Genomic DNA, 21,531 nt, shown 5'->3' with positions numbered 1-21,531 from the left:
TATCAAAAATGGACTCTCCTCTATGCCCATATGCTTCCATTCAGAACTATATCTCAGAACGCAACCCTATTTCAAATTCTGACCCCCTATTCATTGATTCAAGCCAGACTGTTATATCCAGACATTGGTTGACATCTCATCTGTCTACATTGGTTTCCAGAGCAGGACTTCCCCCTCAATACTATACTCCTCATTAATTCTGAATCAGGGCAACCACATCAGCAGCAAAAGCAAAGATTAAGCAGCATCTAATAAAAAATATGGGGTGCTGAACCTTATCAGCAGTTGAATCATATAGACATTCTTCCCTATCTGAGATATCTTCTGCACCTCAGTCTATCGCTAACATGTCCAGAGTGGGGAAGACCCTTCTGCTTCGGCCACCAAAGGTTTCCTCCTAAAAAGAAAGGGTTTTTTTTCCACTCCACTGAGCTGAGGATTTTCACATAGTCAGTAGGGAGCCAGATACTAACCTTCTTTGTTGGGTTTAATGTTTTCTTTCTTTCTTTCTTTCTTTCTTTCTTTCTTTCTTTGTATATGCATTTACAGTTATTTTGTTTGTCTGCACATCTTTAGCAGGGAGCAGGGGGTCCATTCTTTGTGGGGTTGGTGATCTCACTTTCTCCAACCCTTGGTTAAGCTCTGCTTCCTTTACCTCAGCAGGAGGGTTCTCCACGAGTCAGAGGGAACCCCCAGCCAAACTCAACCTTTTAGCATCTCATGACCTATCACATGACCTGCAATCTGAGGGGCTAAGCTTATTCTTACTAAACCTTACTGTAGGAGCTCTCCCTTCATAACACAAGGCTCTCTTCTCATTTTAGGTTCTCTGGGGGTGCGTCTTCTTCCCAGCTTTGAAAGTCTATAATTCACCTCACTGAGGGCCGCTGTGAGCGAGAGTTCCCCTTTTCTTCCTTTCAGTCCCAAGAGACGGGGACTCTTTTGTATGTCGGATCCCCCAAGAGATGGGGGATCCCTTGTGTATGTCTGGTCCCCCAAGAGGACCCCTTTTCTATATGTATTCAATCTTTACTAACTCAGTGTCCCTGAGGATGTTGTGCGCCCAGCCTTGGAGGTTGCCTCACAATGACGTGGTCTCACCTAACTTTGACTGTGACTTCACCACGATGCGGACCTCGTCCTGCTGAGGGCTCGGTCCTAACTATGGATGGCTCTCCGAGAATTCAGGCGATGTCATTAAAGGTAGCCTGGCTCCCACCCCGTGAAATAAATAGATAAATAAATAAATAACAAATCTCTTTGCAAACCACAGAAAGATTTGTTTTCATCCTTAATACTTTTGTTATCTTCATAATTGGTCACTGGTTAACTGATTGCTTTAAGTCTGAACTTTTTCTCCCTCAGATATATTTATACTAGCCTTAAGTAGCATCTCTCATGGGTACCTATCAAGGACAAAAAAGTCACGTTTGTACCAAAATATGTATTCAATTAGCATAGCTGTATTATTGTTGCACCGCAACACCAGACTTAAGCGACTCAATACAGCATAGCTGTATTATTGTTGCAGGCTATCGACAACAACACCAGGCAAATGCAACTACCTACAGAGTTGAAGTAAAATCTCTTAAACCTAATTATTGAGCAAGATTTGTTGTAAAAGAACAAAGCCATGAAAAAGAAAAAAAAAATGTTGGTTCCACAAATTTGTTCAAGAAGACAAATACAGGGCTTAACATCATCTTGCTGCAGTACTTACATAATGAAGTTCGAGAAAGTCCCATCAACAATTTTTGGTGGCCAAATGAGACAGGCTGCACTTGCAGTGTTTCAACACAACTTAACAACATTGTAAACCTGTATCAGTCATTGTGCAAGGCCAAATTGGAACTCATTTGAATATACCCTCCAGTATTTTAATATTAATTAGGTTATTTTCATTTGGCAGGAGAATATATCTGGCTAAAACGAAACTCAATGGAAACCCACACTACCCGAAAGTTACTACCAAAATAGAGTGGAAACTGTCTCATTGTTGTAAAAACAATACATTTATCAAATATATTAGTGTAAATAAAAAAAATGTGTTCCTTTATGGAAATGTAATATACAAAATATAGTTTTGAAAATATGTTATTTTTAAACATGTTACAATATATTGATGTAATTTTCTGGTAAGTATATTGCAATATGTTGTAACACAATATATTTTAAAATATTCAAAATATTGCTGTATTAATATATAAATATATTGGCAACATGTACATTTTTAAATATAAAAATATATGTACAATATATTTGTCAAAATTATAGTGCAATATATTTTATTTATATTGACATGCATATATTACAGTATACAAAAAATATTCAAACTGTAACTGTATTCTCAAATATATATTTAAAATAATATAGGAAAATGTGTTTTGTACTGCATATCAAGTATACTGAAACACATTTCTACAGTATATTGCAAAATATTTAATTTCCATAAGGGTTTGTGGATTATTCTCCTTTCAATCCTCCGTACATCAGTGTCTTTGCTGATTCTTTCGACATTAACAACATGCATGGTCTGTGCAGCTGTCGGCTCAGCATGATGTTTAGTCATTCTGGATCTGAGGCACTTTTCTAGCTGCCATTCAAGAGTGTTCACACACAGAATGCTTATCAGCTTTAGTTACTGTGGGTGGGAGTTGCTGAGGGGCTGTTTAACAGTGAATAATTTGGTATTACGTGAGACGATGGCCAGTAATTACATCAATTATTTGAATAAATGATTATTTAATGCAGAGGTCTACATACATTTTGTACTGAACTTAATATGGCAGAAACAAGTTAATCATATAGACTTGTAAATAGGTTACTGGTATGATATTTCATATTTGCTCTTTATTTGCTTTACACTCCTGCAGGGGATCTGGCTTGATAAAATAAAAAATTCATTCCACTTAGAAAGATCTTGGTGGAAATAAACATTTAAGCAAATATTTTAATTACTATGTCAACAGGTTTATAGGTTTACAGTTACAATGTACTGCTGTTTATGTTTTTAACAATGCACTGCTTGTTATTGTTATGTCTGTGAAGAGTATTTTGCAGTTTTGCAGACCAACTATATTGCACAGTAATAAAGGCCTGTATTTTTACCCTTATCAGAAGTTCATCTGTAAGGATTAAGGGGGTGATGTAAGGATATGCGCAAAGTGATTTGTGGGTGCAAAACCCCCATAATGTTTCTGTAAACTATGTTTAGCAGCCATAAAGTCTGATTTTACCAGTCCCTAAAATGCAGTGCAGGTAAAGGATGGTGTTGACCTGACTTCTGCACCCGCCATCAAATTTGCATTTTGCCGTCATTAATCCATTAAAATTATATTGAAATGCATTCACATGTAGAAAAGATCGTAGAACTGGGCAGGATCTGGATACTAAGTGGGCGCAAACATTATAATGTGATGTAAGGATTTTGCCTTGTACTTAGGCAACTGCTGACCCTGCAAAAACTTGACACCTCTTCTTAAAAGGTGCAAATCATTGTAGAAGCAAATAACTAAGAGCTTTATAAAAGCACACACAACTGCAGAGACCTGTCAGTGGCTTCAGGGTGGCTGCTGTGGTACACTTCCTGTTGTGGTGACACTTGGCTCTTGTCGAGGAGAGGTAGAAAAACGTTCAGAGGAGAATGGAAAGATGAAGAAGACCCTGCATATTCAATCCCAGGGTCACTTTGTTTGGGATGCCGGGGGATGCGGTGCTAAATCGTTATCATCTCACTACATAGGTCATCCTAGACCTAATAGCTGAATTGATTGATGAGCTAGACCCCAGCATCAATCTAGGGATTGCTATCCTGCACATGTGAAAGTGCTCTGTTCTCTGCACTACTTAGCCTCTAGTTCCTTTCAGTCACAAGTTGGAATGTCTAGAGGGATAGCCCAATCCACTTTTTCCAGAGTGCTAGGCAAATTTCTGGATGTCATGCTGAAAAGGGAAGGCCAATATATATAATTTCCTAAGGATACTCGCATAACTGATGTTGGCTGAGGCTTTTCCAAACAAGTCCGATTCATGCTGAGTGAGCCGTAAAGAAATTTCTCTTTTTTTCATGCGCCAAGACAACTTTGCTGCCCTTCCTTTGACATATATATTTTTTGTATTTCCGCGCTCCATAAATGTAATACAGCGACTAATGCTATCTATACTCCTAACTCTGCTAAATAGACTGATGCTCTCATTGAGACCCTCATTACCATAGTAATCACAGTAATTTGAAGCTCTTAAGCTTACATGTGAAAATAATTTCCTGGCCGCAATGTAATTAAAATTTTGCATCCACTGCGCCTACACTAACATCGCATTCTAAATGTGCAATTTAGATTAGCTTTTTCTGTTGTCCCTGCAGTATATGTCAGATGCACAAGTATATTGGAATTATTTTCCTCAAAAGCTAAATATTGCACAACACAACATTTTTTTTAATATGTTTATCATGTTTAAAGGGAAGTTATATGGTAATTATGTAGAGACTTGCAGGATTTCCTTTGTTCTTGAAACATGTGGAAATCCATTGATAAGTAAACAAAAAAAAAAACGTTTTCAAGACAAATTCCAGTTCATCACTTATTATAGGTGACAGCTCTGTGTTATAAAACATGTAAACTTGTGATAAGATGCCGGACAGATGTTGAACAATATGGTATTCCTGATTTCATGCTGCTTTAGAATTCCAGCAGTTTTTTGCTCAGTCAGGGGACTCTTTTATTGTAGCAGAGTTGGATGCAGACTAATGATGATTCATGCTAGATTTAATAATGCTGGGCATGTCCCAGGTGTTCACCTTCCTTAACCAACTGTAAATCTGAGCCTGACAAGTACAGTAAATAGGCAGCCTTAAAAATGTACTGTATATTGCTTGTCAGTCTGCTTTCTAGTGGAAGTTATACCTCTCGGTAGAAATGGCATATCATACCCTGCTCACAGAGAGTTTGTAAATTCCATTATTTACACTAGTAAATAAGAATCTATTGTAAGTACAACACTTTGGAAGCATTTCACATTTCAATCCTAAATGCACTAGATTTTGAATGACGGTATTTATAAAATCAGAGAATTCTATTTTTAATGGTTGGTATAATCATCAAAAACAATAGCTTTTCACTATCAAATCCTGATCACATACAAATATGTGCAGTATAATAAATGTAGATTTAATAAAGATTATTTTTAAAATATATTGCATGTATCTATGGTTACAATCAGGGGTTCACATACTGGTATGCAGGTACACATGCGAACCAATAAAGAAAAATGCAGACAATATATTGACATTATTGTAGTGTTTTCCCATCCATTGCTTTTTATGGACGATTATTTTTAAGTTTATTTGTGTTAGACCCTCTGTATGTCAATTCTTAATTTTCAGTTCAGAGAAACAGATTGTTTTTATATAATGAAGACATTCCCTACCTCAGATTGTTTACTCACTGATACAGTTTTAAGTGTATGTCCTGTAGGTATTATCCCTGTTTTTTGTTTGTTAAGGTTATCTTAAAGTCTCATCTGTCATACATTTTTAAACATAAGTACAGTTTCAAAAAGCAGTGATTACTATTCAAAAACGAGCCAATGCCTGAAGCTTGTAGGAGATATGGCAAACATTACAATTTTTTAAAGAGATATTATATATATATATATATATATATATATATATATATATATATATATATATATATATATATATTATATATATACACACACACACACACACATATATATATATATACACATACATATATATATATATATATATATATATATATATATATATATATATATATATATAGATAGAGAGAGAGAGAGAGAGAGAGAGAGAGAGAGGAGAGAGAGAGAGAGAGAGAGAGAGAGAAATATGTTCATTGAAAAAATAAGATCAGGAAAAGTCTTTTCTAAAATGAAATGTCAGCCCCTGGATTGCCAAAATATTAATTGGTCACATGGCCAGGTGCCTATAGTGTTTAAATAATTAAATTATGTTAGGAATACAGAACAATTATGATAATTGTACTGGTGGATAAACGTTTCAGCTGCTTTTTGGCATAACCATTACATGTATACTTTAGACAGTGTATAATGGTTTCATTGATTTAAACAAAAGCTTTAGTGGAATAAAACAAAGTTCGGTTTCTTGAACCAAAGATTGCAGATTGCCAAGAGGCATTTGATTAAATGAGCCAAAGTGGTGGTCCAAACTAGAATACCCTGATCTGAGCCAAACCAGTGTGAAACACCACACAGCTCCTGTGATGGTCTGTGTTGCCTTAATGATTCAAATGATTGCATAGTCAAGTGGGTTCAGTAGAGACACACCATGTTGTAGTTGCACTTAAAACTGATGTAATATTTTTTTGTCTACAAGGAACAGGCCCCCTGATGTCTTGTTTACAAAATATTTTTTGTCAGTTTAAGAAGCCTTTTACATTGCAAAAAAGTAGTACAGATTACTTATTCAGTCATAACAGGGAACACATAACTATAAACACACTAGAGACATTTGAATGGCTCTTCAAACAGGATTTGTGTGCTACTCTAGAGCATCATATTCATCACATGCTATGTTTATTTATTTATTTATTTTTTATCTAATCATTCAGCACACCCCTGCAAGTAAGAGACACACATCTTTTCATCACAGGTACATCATTGGTAATCAAGAGCTGTATGAATATGAATCACAAGAAATAGATCAAATTTCATTGACCTAACATAATAATTCCATTAAATCTTATCTAATACAGTACAGTGTGTGTTACCATAACCTTGCCGATCTCACATCTACACTCACACAACCTTCACTCAGGGCTCAGGTTGTAATATAATTTGTCAGTACTGCACACCTGAGTTACAGTGAAGGAAGGCAAAGACAGTTATTTAAATGTATTACCTATCTGCTGTAAACTTTCTGGAAGCATTGAAAGAAACTTAAAACAAAAGAAAAAAGTAGTGTCATTCAAGTGTCATTCAACCCCCCCAAGCTTCAGTAGTTTCACTTGACAGATGAAATATTTGCAACATATTTCCTACATACATTTTAAAAACAAATAAATGACATCCTAGACAAAGCTTAGAATCTCACAGATGCTTCTGCTCCATTGAAAATATCAATTATCGCACTGTGCAATTGTGCATAACAGAACATCTTCAACCATAACTCATCATTGTCAGGGGATTGTTGATGTTCATTGTGGCATGACCTGACAGACACTGAGTTAATTAACCTCGTTCCAGAATTAAGGAAATATAAAACCTCTTTAAATTTTACATTTATCTGACACTTATCTGTTTTTTTATTATTATTTTAGTCTTCATAAGATTATACTTCCTATCCATCTGTCCATCCATTTTTCACTCAACAACTCACAAACTCAGTTTTGGAGGTCACTGTCAAACATGTAGACTTAGCCATATGAAGTACTGTTGGAAAACCTTTGATCTTCAAACTCAAGGTTTCTATTTTCATCTTCTCACAATAGGAGAAGAACCAATGGTTCGATATCAATAAAACACTAGAATTAAACAATTAGGTACAAACTTTTCCTATTGCCATTGAAGTAAATCTGTGAATCGCAAACTGTAGGTCAAAATAACTTCTGTTTTATCCTTTCTCAAAGTATTAATGACTAAGAACTAAAACCACTGAGCAAACAATGATGACTAAGGTGGATATTTGAGGAGGTCTATTTGTCATAGTTAAAGCCCCATGAAACAATTTCATTTTTTTGTTTTATTTTTTCAAAGTTTTTTTTATTTAGTTTTATCTGCAAAAAATGTTGGTTTATTCTGTTTTATTACAGATACACATTAGTAAAATAACTCAAATAGATGTATATACATAAAAACAAAGTATACATCATATTTTAAAAATCTACTTTTTTTTTTTTTTTAATGATACATTAATTCATTTTTCATTTACATTTTGACATAAACAGACCTAGCACAGAAAAACTATTTAGTTACCATCATTTCTCATTAGAGGAAGTAATGGTAACATACGTGAAGTCACCCACTCTTTATAATAAACTGCATTTATTTACAGTAAATACTGCCCATGCCCTGCCCTACTATTGTGGGCTGTCATGATAATTGCACATACAGCTATCTACCCATTAAATAAAGATAAGAATTGTATTTCAATACCATTGCACTGAAGCAGGGCTCCAGTATACAACAAGCTTAGAATTTCTAAGTATTTAAGCATTAAGCAAAGCAGATTCATTCATTCTAATCCATTCATAAAGCAAAATTTGTTCCAGTGCAAAGTTTGTACCACTTGAAATAAAACAACAAATTAGCACAGTAATACAAAATACAAGCAAACAAGCCATATTCCCCCCAAAAGGAATAAACAGCTAATGCTTAACAATGGTATCTTTCGACTCCCATTCTAGCCGGCAGTTGCAATTTTGCCATCGTCAGCTGCATACATCCGCTCATGCTCAAATTCTCTGCAGTGTTGTTTAATTGTTATGCACAGTTTTAGGCCTTTTATAAACATATATCACAATTCATTATATATATCATTCTCATATATCACAATTTTAGCAACTCATTCCAAATTATACATCTGCGAAAGTGCTAGACAGAGCTTCCGTTTCCCTTCAGACAGTGTTCATGGTAACGGCTGAGCCTTGACAACTACTACTGCAAGTATTTATTTAAAGGACTTTGTTGTATAAACCTCCAAATTTAAGTGTCATTCTATGTTTGTTTTATAATGATATTTTTGTTTTATATGGAGCATTTCATTTTATTTTGTGTTAATTTGTATTTGCAATAAAAAAAAACACGGGGGTCTAGTCGTAGTTAACAAAATATGTTCGCTTTCTGTCTGTGGTTTATAAATGTTTATTTGTTAGATAAAATATTGTAATGACCGTTTGCAACAGATGGATGCCTTTACTTTACCTGAATGAAACTAAAACTAATAGAAGTTCTGGTAGTGGGGTTTTCTGGTCTCTGTGAAGAAGTTATTAATGATTTGTTGTTTTAAAATCTTGCTGATAGACAAAATAAACATAAGTGCTTTCAATTGAGCTTATTTTAGTAACTGGAAGCAATGAGCTAGGTACAGACAATGTAACAATTCGGGCAACTCGTTATGCATGCATACCTTACATGGTATTTACATGAACACATGAACCGCACTGATCACAGGGAGGAGTTTAGCATTACAAAGGAGACGCAGCTACATGAGTGCAGCCCCTTACGCTGAAACATTGATCTAGCTTGAGCACTATGTTTTTTGTGTTGTTGTGTTGTTGTCAGACAGAGGCCACTATGGGAGCTGAAGCTGACCAGCCAGAAGGTACACCTTGAACACCTGCACTGCCACACCTCTGCAAGCTGTCACTACCACCAGAGCACCTTCCCTTGCACACCCCTTCAACTCGTGCAAGTGTGGATTACACAGCTTGTCCCTTACACAGCTTGCAACTTTTCTCTCTTTAACTTTTACACCTATCATTGTTTAACAATCTATGAAGCCACCAAATCCTCAAGTCCCCCCATTCATCATTTCAGTACTGTAGCAAGGATACTTTTATCATCTGCAAAAAGCATGATATACCCGTCGGTGTCCTGTTCATTTCATAAATGATCTTTGTTCCTTCTTAGAATACATTTTTCTTATTAGACATATTATATATCTCACAACTGTCCTTTTTATTTTCAGACATGTTAGGGCAGCAGCCAAATGTTTTGACAAGAAAGACAAGCATATTTTTTCCATAGACTTGGCATTAAATATTCCCTCCAGTCAGTTTTCGTTTTTGGCACAGCTTTCCTTGGTAAATACGGTCCATATTCACTATTCACCAATTCAAGTGCATATGCTGAAAGGTTGTTTAGAATGTGTTACATGGTTCTACTGGAAATAGCTAGGGTCTAGTGGTGGATTACTTATGTTCTGCTTAATAAAATATAATGCTACATTGTCAGTCTGTGATGCACTGAGTATCTTCACATTCTGCAGTCAGCACAACAAAAATAAACATATGTTCAGTGTGGAATTCCAACACGGTTTAGATCCAAACCCAATACAGTGCTCAGTTTATTTATAATGTAGAAATCATTGCCCTGGAATAACATCAGTTATGAAAAAAAATCTAAATCTGTATGGTAGGCATATACAGTGTCCACTACAGTGGTAAAATCAAATGAGTATCTGCACACTTTCTTTTTACTTTAGTCTATAGGCTACTCGTAACACAAAACAAATCATCCTACTGGATTTAACACATTAGTGGACAATGCAGTAATAATAAAATATTATTTAAAATTGAAACTCAATTAATTTAGTGCATTTCTTTTATACTATAGACTACTTGGTACTGAACTGACTTACATATACTGTACATACTTAACAGAAATACATTATGTTAAAATTTACATAAAACATTTTAAAGTATTGCGTGTGACTCCAAGTAAAACACGTAGTTTACCTGTACTTGTGTTTTCTGTTGGTCAAAAAAGCAAGTAAAGACTTAATTATTGTAGGCCACATCTTGCATTTCAAACCACTGGAGTCCATCTGTATTTCTGAAAGCTTTTCGCCCAGTTTCCAACAGTTCGATCGCAGTTAGTTTAAACTCTGTAGAATATGTTTATATGCCCCTGTGGCAGGGTGATTGCCCTGCACAATGGTAAATGAGTGTTGGTGTGATTTATATTCGGGAATGGGTTTATTTTGTGTCATTTTGGAGTTGATTTGTGTAATTGAATTATTGTTTACAGACGGGCGCTCGATTGAGACTTGCTGCCTGCTATGCTTGGTTGAGGGGAAGGGCAGCAAGTGATCGGCTATGCTGGTCCTCAATCAGCAGGTGGGCGAGTCTCGACCAAGTGTCCGTCAGGTTAAAAACATCCGCGGGAAATAGCTCGGGGCTGCTGCAAGGCCTGCTGTTTTCACGGCACATTTTGAGTTATAGTTTGGGGTATTGTGTTTTATTTTGCATTTTTGTACAGTTTGCTGTATTAGTCCTCTGTGCGTTACCATCGCTGGTACCATCACATGACCACCTTTATTTTACTTTCTTTTTCTGTTTGTTTGTTAATACAACCTGCGCGCCTGTGCTGGTGTTTTCGACTTCAACACCACGTCTGTCTCTTTGTATGCTTGAACAGCGGCGACCCACTCGCGTGACACGAATAAGACCCTGTCACAGCCCCCTTTTAATCTTTTTCTTAATTTTGGCAATTTAGTAAGCTACTTGTTTCTTTTTTTCTATCCTGCCTTTAGTGCTGTTATTACAGCCCTTTTCTTTCCAGTGTGCCTCTTTGGATCATGCAATTCAGAGTGACCTAGCATCATACTAAATTTGTTATAATTGAGGGACATACATTGTGTCCTGGATATCTGAATGTATGCAATGATGGTAGCTGTATTATACAGGGAGTACTGTATTGATCGTGTCCTATATATTTTAAAATATATCTGTTTGTGGTACAACATTTTGATTCCTGAAAAAAGACATCAACCAAGGATAATAGAAAGGACAGTCCATCTTCCCGTTTACATGTGTAGTCGGCATAATATTTCAAATACTAAGTGTATTGGCTAAATAAGTGGCGTTCCCAATCCCTGGGCTCCTTGGCTTGTCTCAAAGCTGTGCTACATTAAAAGGTCTATTCACATACACAATTACATATATGGTAATGCTTCTGCTTGTGTTGCTGCTGGATTTATTTTAATGTAGTCATGCCTTGTTTGCATGTCATGTATATATAAATTACAATAAATAAGAATAGTAACAATACATATTGCCCCATATACTGGACACTGCATCTGAATAGAAATGATCTTTTCATGCTCATAGCTATATACAGTCTTGTATTAATAATATACTATTTATGATGTTTTATTGTATTTCTACATGTGCAAATATGGCAAAAAAATACAAGAATAATTATGTGTGAAGTTTGCAAAAACAAGTTAAAAGCTGAACCTGCTTCTTTTGTTAATATCATGGCTTTAAATTGCAATTGAAATACCACTGCTAATTCAAACGTTGTACAAAGTGTAATTGCTGCAGGCTGTTCTCAATGGGAATGAGATGGAAAAAAAAGTTCTCCTTTTACAACAGGTACTTTAGAATCAATTTGTCATGAACTACAAAATAAAACCTTCATTTATAATGTCACTCATTGCTTTTGGGTAGGTTTTTTTCTCTCATTTTCATAGATTAGTTTTCACATTTCGATTACCATTCATATGGTATTAGAAAATAAAATTGACAACCTTGTATCTTGTTGCCAATAAGATTGTTTTTAATAATATAGTAACCATGTACTATATGACACAATATGCTATTTATAATAAATATATAAAAGATTATGCTACGTAAAAAAATACAAATATGTTGTGCCATATTTTGAGAACTCTTAGAACTGTTTTAGATTGTTTTGGTAATTACTTTTTTTATTGCTTAATAATACATCTTTTTCTAACTGTATAACAGGGTTTTTTTCATTTAATAATTGTTGTCTTATAAATGTATGTTATTTGTATTTGGCTGTTTTTCAAATCTTGACTCGGTTTCTCAGCTGCTAGTACAGTGTTGACAGATTCAAATCCTCCAGCTGTATCATTCTTAAAACATGATGTCATAAAATTGTTGTGAAAAACTACCCTTAAATTCTGGAAACTTCTTGCAATTATATTGCCTACTCAACATGAAATAAGAATTTAATTGCCCTAAGAGTGCTAAACTGTGCTTTAAAAGCCATTTTCTTGCCTCTTATTACCGGCCCACCTTCTGTTCTCACCCTTACGTATACAGTATAATAGCCACAAACTTAATGTGTTGTTTAGTTTCCATTTGATTCTAATGAATGTCACACATTGTAGCTCAGACTCTAGATCACTGAAAAAAGATAAGTCGACCATTATGGACCAGACGGCTAGCAGCATGGGGTATTTTCTGTTGCTCAGTTTGTACCTCCTGTTTTATTTATTATTGTGCCCATCTAGAAAAAAAAACTAGTCTCATATCTCTGCCTTACTTTATTCACTTGCTGTTAAAGCTTCCAGATCCTTTCAAAATGTTGTCCATCATTTGTGCATGACATCTTGAGTTAGCAAAGAATACCTCTAAAGTTAAAGTGGCAAAGTATCAGATCCCTACTAACATTATCGTGGTATGTTATCATTATTACAAAAATAGCCTGTTGGAAACTTCAAATTTACACTTACTTGCACTGATGGCTTAAATTGTAATTGATTGCTCTGTTTGCATGGCTATTGTTTTTTTATCATAGATATTTGCAAACAGCTTTTTTAGAACAAACAACTAAAATCGCTAATCAATATTTCTGAAAATGCCAACTGTTCATTTAATACTAGGGCTGTGCCGAGGAATGAGCACAAACCAATCCTCGTAATGATTTTGCCAATTTTCCTAGGTAAGTTCAGTACACAAGTACAAATCATATTACTCGTTGTGGAAGGGTGGTGGGTAATTCACTGACACAAGAGACAGACAGGTGAATTTGGCAACACCGCACAGGTGCCCAGTTTTATTTCAGGGTGCTATTTGTTCTTTAATCCCGCAGATGGCGCCGTGGGTCCATGGTCTGATTTACTAACAATGGTAAACAGAACCACGGGTATACCAAGCAGAAGGCACAAAGAAACAGGGAAAATAAAACAGTAACAAAAACTACAAAGAAAAGGTGCTGTACTTTGCAGCGATATCCCGGTCGCCGCTGCCCGTGCGACCCAGATCACCGTCCTACACTGCTGGCTCACTGGCCTGCTCTGATATACTAATCAGGGGTCTGCCCAAGGGTTCCCCTCCCTCAATGTCTCGCTCTGAACCTCAGTTTCTTTCTCTCCCACTGGTTCTCGGTCGTTGACCAGCGCTTCCGCACTCTCGGCGTGTTTAACAGGGCAGACCTGAGGAAACAACAGAGCGTTAATTTATAGGGGTAACAATCTCCCAAGATGCGCCTCTCAGCCATTCAGAGAGGGGGAAAGTCCACACACCCACTCTCCCACCTCTCCATTGTCACTGCCATGACTCACAGGCGGTTGTTGGATGACTGCCGCCCTCTTCCTGCAGCCCTGTGGATGCGTCAGCAGAGTCAGCACAGATCTCTCCCTGTTACACTCGTATTCAGAAGATTTTTTTTTCCTATGTAAAACATGCATTACATCAGCTCTTGTTTCAAAGGGGCATTCATGACTGACGGTCTGAATTCGGGAGAAAGTGATCAGCGAAAGAAACCATCAGCAGTGTGGCACAGTATGAGCTAAGCAAAGTATCACCAGGCACATCACAATGAAGAGCAGACCTTGTAGCCTTTTTTACTATTCCTTCATTCCATTAAAAAACTAAAATAGACTAGCATATACAATTTTTGGGGGGTATTTTAGAAATGTTTTGTGCAATTCTCAGTGTGTATTACTACTTTGTTATTTCACTAGACTTGGGGTGTACAGCACCACTTTGTATTTGATAGATTTATGCATTTTGCAAAGCTATTGCCTACATATCATACCTACATATCATACAAAATACCTTTTAATCAGCTGCCATATACTGTGTTGTTATTTGAGATATGTTGTCTCTGATTTACTGTATATACGTTCAACAGCCATTTCTGTATCATGTAAAACTTTAATACTTTTTTCACACAGAGAAGTTTTCTTTATTATTCATTTTGTTGAAAAAATAGCACATTGGTGCTGTAGATGGCACTCGCTCCTTTGTTTGCCTTCAGGAATGGCTGTTGCACTCTTTTTCTGTTTTTGGGCAGGCAGTTCCGTCTTCTCCAGCCTTCAGGCAGGCAGCTCCTCCTCTTCCACTTGAAGGGGGGAGCATTCCACCTATTGCCCGGACCCCCCACAGCCAAGGCATCAACTTTGGTCCTCGAGGCCACTGAGGTGGTGCTCCAGTCCGCCATCCAATTGGGTTTGGGATGCATCGGGGGTCCCAGCAGATTAAATTATCCATTCATTTGTTTTTATTATCTATGTATTAAGGGACCTGAAACCCTATTGCGATGTTGGGCTCTTGCTCTTTTTAGGTAGTAAGATATTGGCTTAGGGAGTGTGTGGTCGTGTGTTCATGCCCACTTTGCTCTAATACTACAGTACCATATGGGAGCAATCAATTGTATTTATTGTATTGGAAAACTCAGTAATTCAAAATCAGGGCTGTCACCTTGTTGTGTTGATAAACTGGTGTTCCGTTTGAGAGATTCCAGGATGGGAATATTGATTACACTATGTAACACAATTTTTGTTCCTGGGTAGTAAGTGTTATTTCCTAATTGCTTATGCCTCAAAAGTATAGAAAATGGCTATTATTCCCCACAAACTTTGCTTTTGTGACCAGGACAGTGATATTTCAAAATATCACTATTTCCAATGGGAAAATGGGCAAATGTGTGTCTTTTCGTTCACATAAAGTCAGAAAAAAACAACATATGAATCCAAATTAACATGTATTTATACTTAAGTAATACAAAAATGAATACAAAAGATTTAGAAGTGAGTAGTTTTTCGAGATTTACGATTATACTGTAAATACTGTGTTTTCATTTGTTATTTTAAATGTGTAAGTCATTCCCTCCATATTTGGATTATTATATTGCAGCATTCAAAACTCCGATCTTTCAGGCTGGGCCTCATATGTTGGATAAGCAGCTGATGGGTATTTTGTCTATTTCAGGTATTGAATGTGGTTGTTTTTGCTTTTTTGGCAGGATGGAATGGGCAACCTTAGAGTAAACAAACAGGGAATAAGGCTGGAGGGCATATCTGAGTTTCTTCTTCCACTGTATGTTAAAGAAATACAGTCAAGAAAGGTAAGCATAAAATGTGAAGCACAATAACATTATGTTAATTATATTATTACGTCTGCAATGACACAGACAGTTGTTCCGCATTCATTTGAAATACAAAATACATGTTACAGAATTGGAATATCAGAACTTTAGAATCAATTTATCATCAACCCATTTCATTAGCACAAAGAATTAGATTTATTTATTAGTTTTTATTAGTTTTGCTATCATACATTTTGTCTGTAGATAATAGAGTCACAGAGATAACCAGAGCTTTCTTTAATGTACAATCAATAACCTGCCATATGCACACTTAATCCAAGATGCCATAGTCATTGTTAACAAAAAAACAAAAAAACAAAAAATATTTGGGCATTGGGGATTTCATTTTGACAATTCTCTTCACTAACATTGAGCTTTACAAATAATACAACAATTAATGTAGTTTCATCTAAAACTATTGCCTTAAACTAACTAGAGCAGATACAGATTCATTGCAGCAGATATCTCTGAATGTCTCCTGTTGGTTCAGCACTGTACAATATGCCCAGTTTGGATGCTGTAACTTTACTTTTTCCTCCCACAAGGGGGAAAAAAAAAACCCATTCCCTGAGGAAGACAGCTCCCAAGCCACCATGTTGTAGATATGGAAGTCGCATGCTCATATAATCCTTGGACCTGAACTTGCTGCATTCAGTGGGTGGAAGGATAGAAGAAAAAAGTAAAGTTGCAATGAACCTCTGTTCCTAATGTGCAATACAGGCATTCCAGGCTAACCCTTAACACATAAGTATGTTTTGTATTTTTGTTACCGGTATATATAACTTTATCTCTATCAAAATAATTAATTTGTTTTTTCTTTTACAAGTTAAAAAAAGAACCTTTGCGAAAGTGATTCACTGTAACAACAGTTCTTAACCTACCGTATACTCATACTTGAGCTGCCTTGTAAAGAATGTGTAAGTATGTCATTAACCCTTTGCGTTCCAGTTATTCAGCGCCTGTCAGGAGTGTCAGGTTTAATTTATTTTCACACAAGCTGTTCATTTTACACTAGCTGTTTAAAACTAATTTTATTCACAGTAAAAGATGTTTAAAAGGCACTGCATATCAACATGAGTACTGCATCTCCAGCCCTGTCCCACCGCTTGTTCACTGTATTTATGACATATCTCTTCATAGTAGTGCATACTGATAAATCACCTCCTGATCACTCGATTTATCACAAAACTCCTCAATAATGCTATCCAAGTCATTATTTTATTACCATAACATCTCAAAAGCTTGGCAAGTGTCCAGGATGTTCTTTGAGTGCTGGATGCAGGAGCAGGTTATTTTGTTTGTTTATGTCAGTGTTGTCTCCGTGGTGAAGGGGTTATGTGTATTGCTCAGATCCACCTCCATTTTTTTCTCTCTGCTTCTCTCGGCCTCTGTCGGCCATTGAAAGCTTTTCTCTGCTTTTTCCAGAGAAAAACCGACTAGGGACCTGTGAATGACACCTTTTTTTATGATGTCGGTTAGGGTCTAACGTCAGGCCGGAAAGGACACATTTTCATGTCAGACCTGGTCTGACATAGGACCGCAAAGGGTTAATGAGTTTGATTGAGTTTCAGTCAGGGTTATCAAATTGACTGAATATTGGAAAGAAAATCTATCAGACGTGTAAAAGACACCTTACTGTACAATGAACATTAATAAAAGATTAATCTCAGTACTAACAGTGTTTTAAATAGCACTTGGTATCTTTTAACCCTTATCTGTCCATTTATTCAGCGCTTGTCAGGCGCATCAGGTCCAATTTATTTTCACACGCACTGTTTATTTTATACGCGCTGTTTAAAATATTTTTCAGAGTAAAACAGGTTTAAAATGATCAGTACTGCATCTCCAGCCAAGCCCCACCCCTTTGCTGTATTTTTCACATACCTCTTTATAGACGTGCATACTGATAAATCCTCTTTTGATCACTCATTTTATCACCAAACTCCTCAATAAGGCGATCCAAGTCATTATTTTATTACTGTAACATCTCACAATGATCTGCAAATGTCTGGGATATTCTTTGAGCGCTGGATGTGGAAGCAGCTACCTCCTTTGTTTATGCCCATGTTATCTCTGTGGTGCAGGGGCTATCAGACACGCAGTTTTCGGCTTCATTCGGCTCCTATCGGTCTCACTCGGCCATTGAAAGTTTTTTTATTTTGCTTTTTCCGGAGAAACAACGACTTGAGACCTGTGCTTTACGTCTTTTTGATGATGTCAGACAGGGTCCAACATTGGATGGGAAAGGGAAAATTGTAATCTCTTACTGGTCTGACATAGGACCGCAAAGGGTTAAATGTCAGGAATAAACAACAGACCTAAATTTTGGAAAACACAGGTGTGATTTATTGAACTAATATATTTTCTCATAATGTTTTTACTTGATTTAATAAACATGAAAAAACAAGGACATAATGGATAGCAGGGGTTACACTGATGATAAATTACTTTGTGTTATGTATTCCTTTGGAGTTCCCAGGAGGCGGCGTTCAATTGGCTGAGCGTCGCCGGGGGTGGAGGGGATGTTGTCGGCCAGGGTGTCCTCGGTTCACCGCGCACCAGTGACCCCTGTAGTCTGACCGGGTGCCTGCGGGCTGGCCAGGAACCTGCGGGCTTGCCTCTTATGCTGTAGCTCCTGGGTGGCTGCATGGTGAATCCACAGTGTGTAAAGAAGCAGGAGGCTGATGGCACACGCTTCGGAGGACAGCATGTGTTCATCGTCGTTATTCCCGAGTCAGCACAGGGGTGGTAAAGGTGAGCTGAGCCTAAATAATAACTACATTTAAAAAAAATATTAATAAAAAGTATACAAATACAAAGCAATTTATTTATCCCTGTACTGCTATCAAAACTATATGACATTCCTCTAAATTTTATCAAAACTATTAAATGAAAATGGACAATTTTCTTTTGTCTGAAATTTTGATACTGGCTTGCACCATCTTTGTTTTCAAACAATTAATGCGCAACAAGTAAGTTATGAAAGCACGCCAATCAGTGGTGGGGGGCAGAACAAAGAATGGAGGTAGCTACACCCCACTTTGTGCAGGCAAGCATAAATACATTCCAATCATTTTCTATGTTAGACGAGAACCAGGGTGAACAGCAAGCATTTAAATAGCAACCTTAAGAAAAGAGAAGTTACAGGAGAGGAGTAATATTTGAATAAATAAAATAACAACAGTAAACTGTAAAAAAAAAAATCACCGTGGAATGTACTGATGTGAATGGGAATGGATGTACGACATAACTAAAATTTATTGATTGAGGGTAGCTAACAAACAGAGTGAGTTGTAAACAAGGAAGGAGAAGGGTTATTACCAGATAAAGTACAGTGAACATTTGTTCCTGTATTATGGCCTGTTTGTCAATAAATGCTACTTGTTAGGGAACACAAATGCCCTGTAGATAGTGGTGACCTTTCAACCGTGCAAATCTGCAACTAGCATTTGTAATGAAGGACAGTTGACCACGGCTGCCAACTACTTTTACAAAAACCCGCCTACGTCTTCCTGAAAGAAACCACAATAAAAAAATAACACGGCCCCCAGGACTGAATTTATCACTGCTGTGCAGCTGGATGTCTTCAAGATCGGTGCAGTTTGTATCATTTACAATGTTTTTGCCGATCTCAGATGAGCAATCCACAGTGGAAATGGCAGCGTGATTTGCCAGTAGAAATGCTTGTTTCAATTCTGCCCTTCTCCTTTTGTCCGGAGTAGTATTGTTAATATAGTCCGTAGTTTTTGCTTGTCTTATTGAGACTGCAGTATTTGCAGAAGCCCTTGTTTGCATCTCCTGGATTAGTAATTACCTACCCTAAAAAAATAAGACTTATTTTCAAATACAAAGGAAACTGAAATATATCAGCAAGATGAAAAGCTCTGTATTTTTTTTTTTTAAATAAGCCATTTATAAGGGAGTTACTCTTAATCATGCTACATTTTAAGGGGTAATGTTTTATTAACTGTTAACAAGTAGCTTTCTAATATAGTAAAGATTTCCTTTTTAAGGGTTATTTAATATAACTTGAATATTATTAGTAGGCTCCCAGGTCATAGTGCTGGGAAGCCTATTGTTATTGCTGGGATTCTTCTTCTTCTTCTTCTTCTTCTTCTTCTTCTTCTTCTTCTTCTTCTTCTTCTTCTTCTTCTTCTTCTTTCCCCCTAAAGTTGCTCAAAAACTGATGAAATTTGGTACACTAGTAGATGCTTATGGAAAGTTGGTAGATGTTAATTGAACATATGTCGTAGGTTACATGGTTTGGCCACCATATTGGAAAGAATTTTTTTTTTTTTTTTGCCTAAATATAAAAATTTGTCTTTTGCAAACCACCTATTGCAGAGTGCTGAAAGTTGGTATACTTGTTGAGGGATAGTCCAAGATTAACTGGTGTTCATAAGCTGATAGGTTGTGTGGTATGGCAGCCACACTGCTTGATGTCAAAATCGCACGGTACAGATGTCATAATCATAAACTAAAAAGATCTTCTCCCAAACCGCTAGTCCGATTGAACCAAAAATTGGCACACATGACCCTACAGTGGTTGTCTTTAAGATTTGGTCAAGGGAAGTTGCTACAATAAAAACATGGCGGCCATGTTGGGTGACATCATCAACATACAGAACTGGTTTACAAAAACCTTCGTGTCAGAAACCGCTAGTCCGATTTAACCAAAATTGGCACACATGATCCTAGTGTGATTGTCTTTAAAGGTTGTTCAAGGGAAGTTGCTACACTACAAAAAAAAAAAAAAATGGCAGCCATGTTGGAAGACATCATCAACATATAAAACTGGCTATTAACTCCTTATAGAGTGCAGATAGGGCCATGGTTACTATGGAACACATATATCAAACCGTGCATGCTCTATAAAAAAATGTCATTGCCCATGACCTCTGACCTTCCCTAAAAGTCATAGTAAAAGTAAAGTAGTCAAGTAAAACTAGCTTATAACTCCTTATATAGTGCACATGGGGTCATGGTTACTATGTAAAAATGACACTATTTGCTAAAGTATTTGGTACTGGTACTGGCATTCTGCACTATTTGCTAAAGTGTTTGGTACTGTTATTGGTACTGGAAGTCGTAAAGTTGCTGGCAATTCTAGTTATATTTAGGGTTGCAGTTTTTCTGTGTTTTTCCCTGATGTTTTCTTCCCCTTTAAGAATTTGAGTGATTCCTGCTTGCCATTTAGTAATAGTAAAATTGGTTTAATGTACATGTTTTGGTCCGTGCAGAATGAAAAAAACTGCATGCAAACGAGGGTGCAACATTTTAATAAACAATGAATCTAGAATTTAAAAAAGAATAATCTTTTAAACAGCAGGTAATCTAAACCATTCCCCAGTTTAAATCTTTATGACTCTGTTACCAATATTTAGCCCTTTGAAGTAGATCAGTCAAAAATGTTTTGGGGGAAGGAAGATTGGGGGAAGACAAACGTTAGGTTACTTATCGTAACCCTGTTTCCCTGAAAGAGAAGATGACCACAACAACATACGTATGGGATATGCCTGTCCATTGGCTGGTATTCACTGAGCTCATTATATCAGAGGTGCCGATAGGCCCCTTCCTGGAGTGATGCCCTCGGCCCCGCCCACTGAAGGATTAAACAGTCAACTCACGGAAGCCATGATCTCTTTTGCATCAAACCATTGAGGGCGACCGATACAACCTTGCTGG

At 36.7% G+C, this 21,531-nt stretch overlaps 1 protein-coding gene across 2 annotated transcripts in view; it reads left to right on the top strand.

Annotated features, from left to right (window-relative positions):
* LOC121297248 (zeta-sarcoglycan-like) overlaps positions 1 to 21,531 on the top strand; it is a 108,272-nt gene that overhangs the window by 21,079 nt on the left and 65,662 nt on the right. For both annotated transcript variants that reach the window (XM_041223562.1, XM_041223477.1), the window contains exon 2: positions 15,724 to 15,825. In XM_041223562.1, coding sequence (XP_041079496.1) covers positions 15,724 to 15,825 — 102 coding nt within the window. The remainder of the gene's footprint in view (positions 1 to 15,723; positions 15,826 to 21,531) is intronic.

The sequence above is a fragment of the Polyodon spathula genome, chromosome 1 (assembly GCF_017654505.1).
Source record: "Polyodon spathula isolate WHYD16114869_AA chromosome 1, ASM1765450v1, whole genome shotgun sequence".
In the NCBI taxonomy this organism is placed as follows: Eukaryota; Metazoa; Chordata; class Actinopteri; order Acipenseriformes; family Polyodontidae; genus Polyodon; species Polyodon spathula.
Note: the sequence above shows the minus strand (reverse complement) of the source record. Positions and strands in the feature narration are given on the sequence as shown.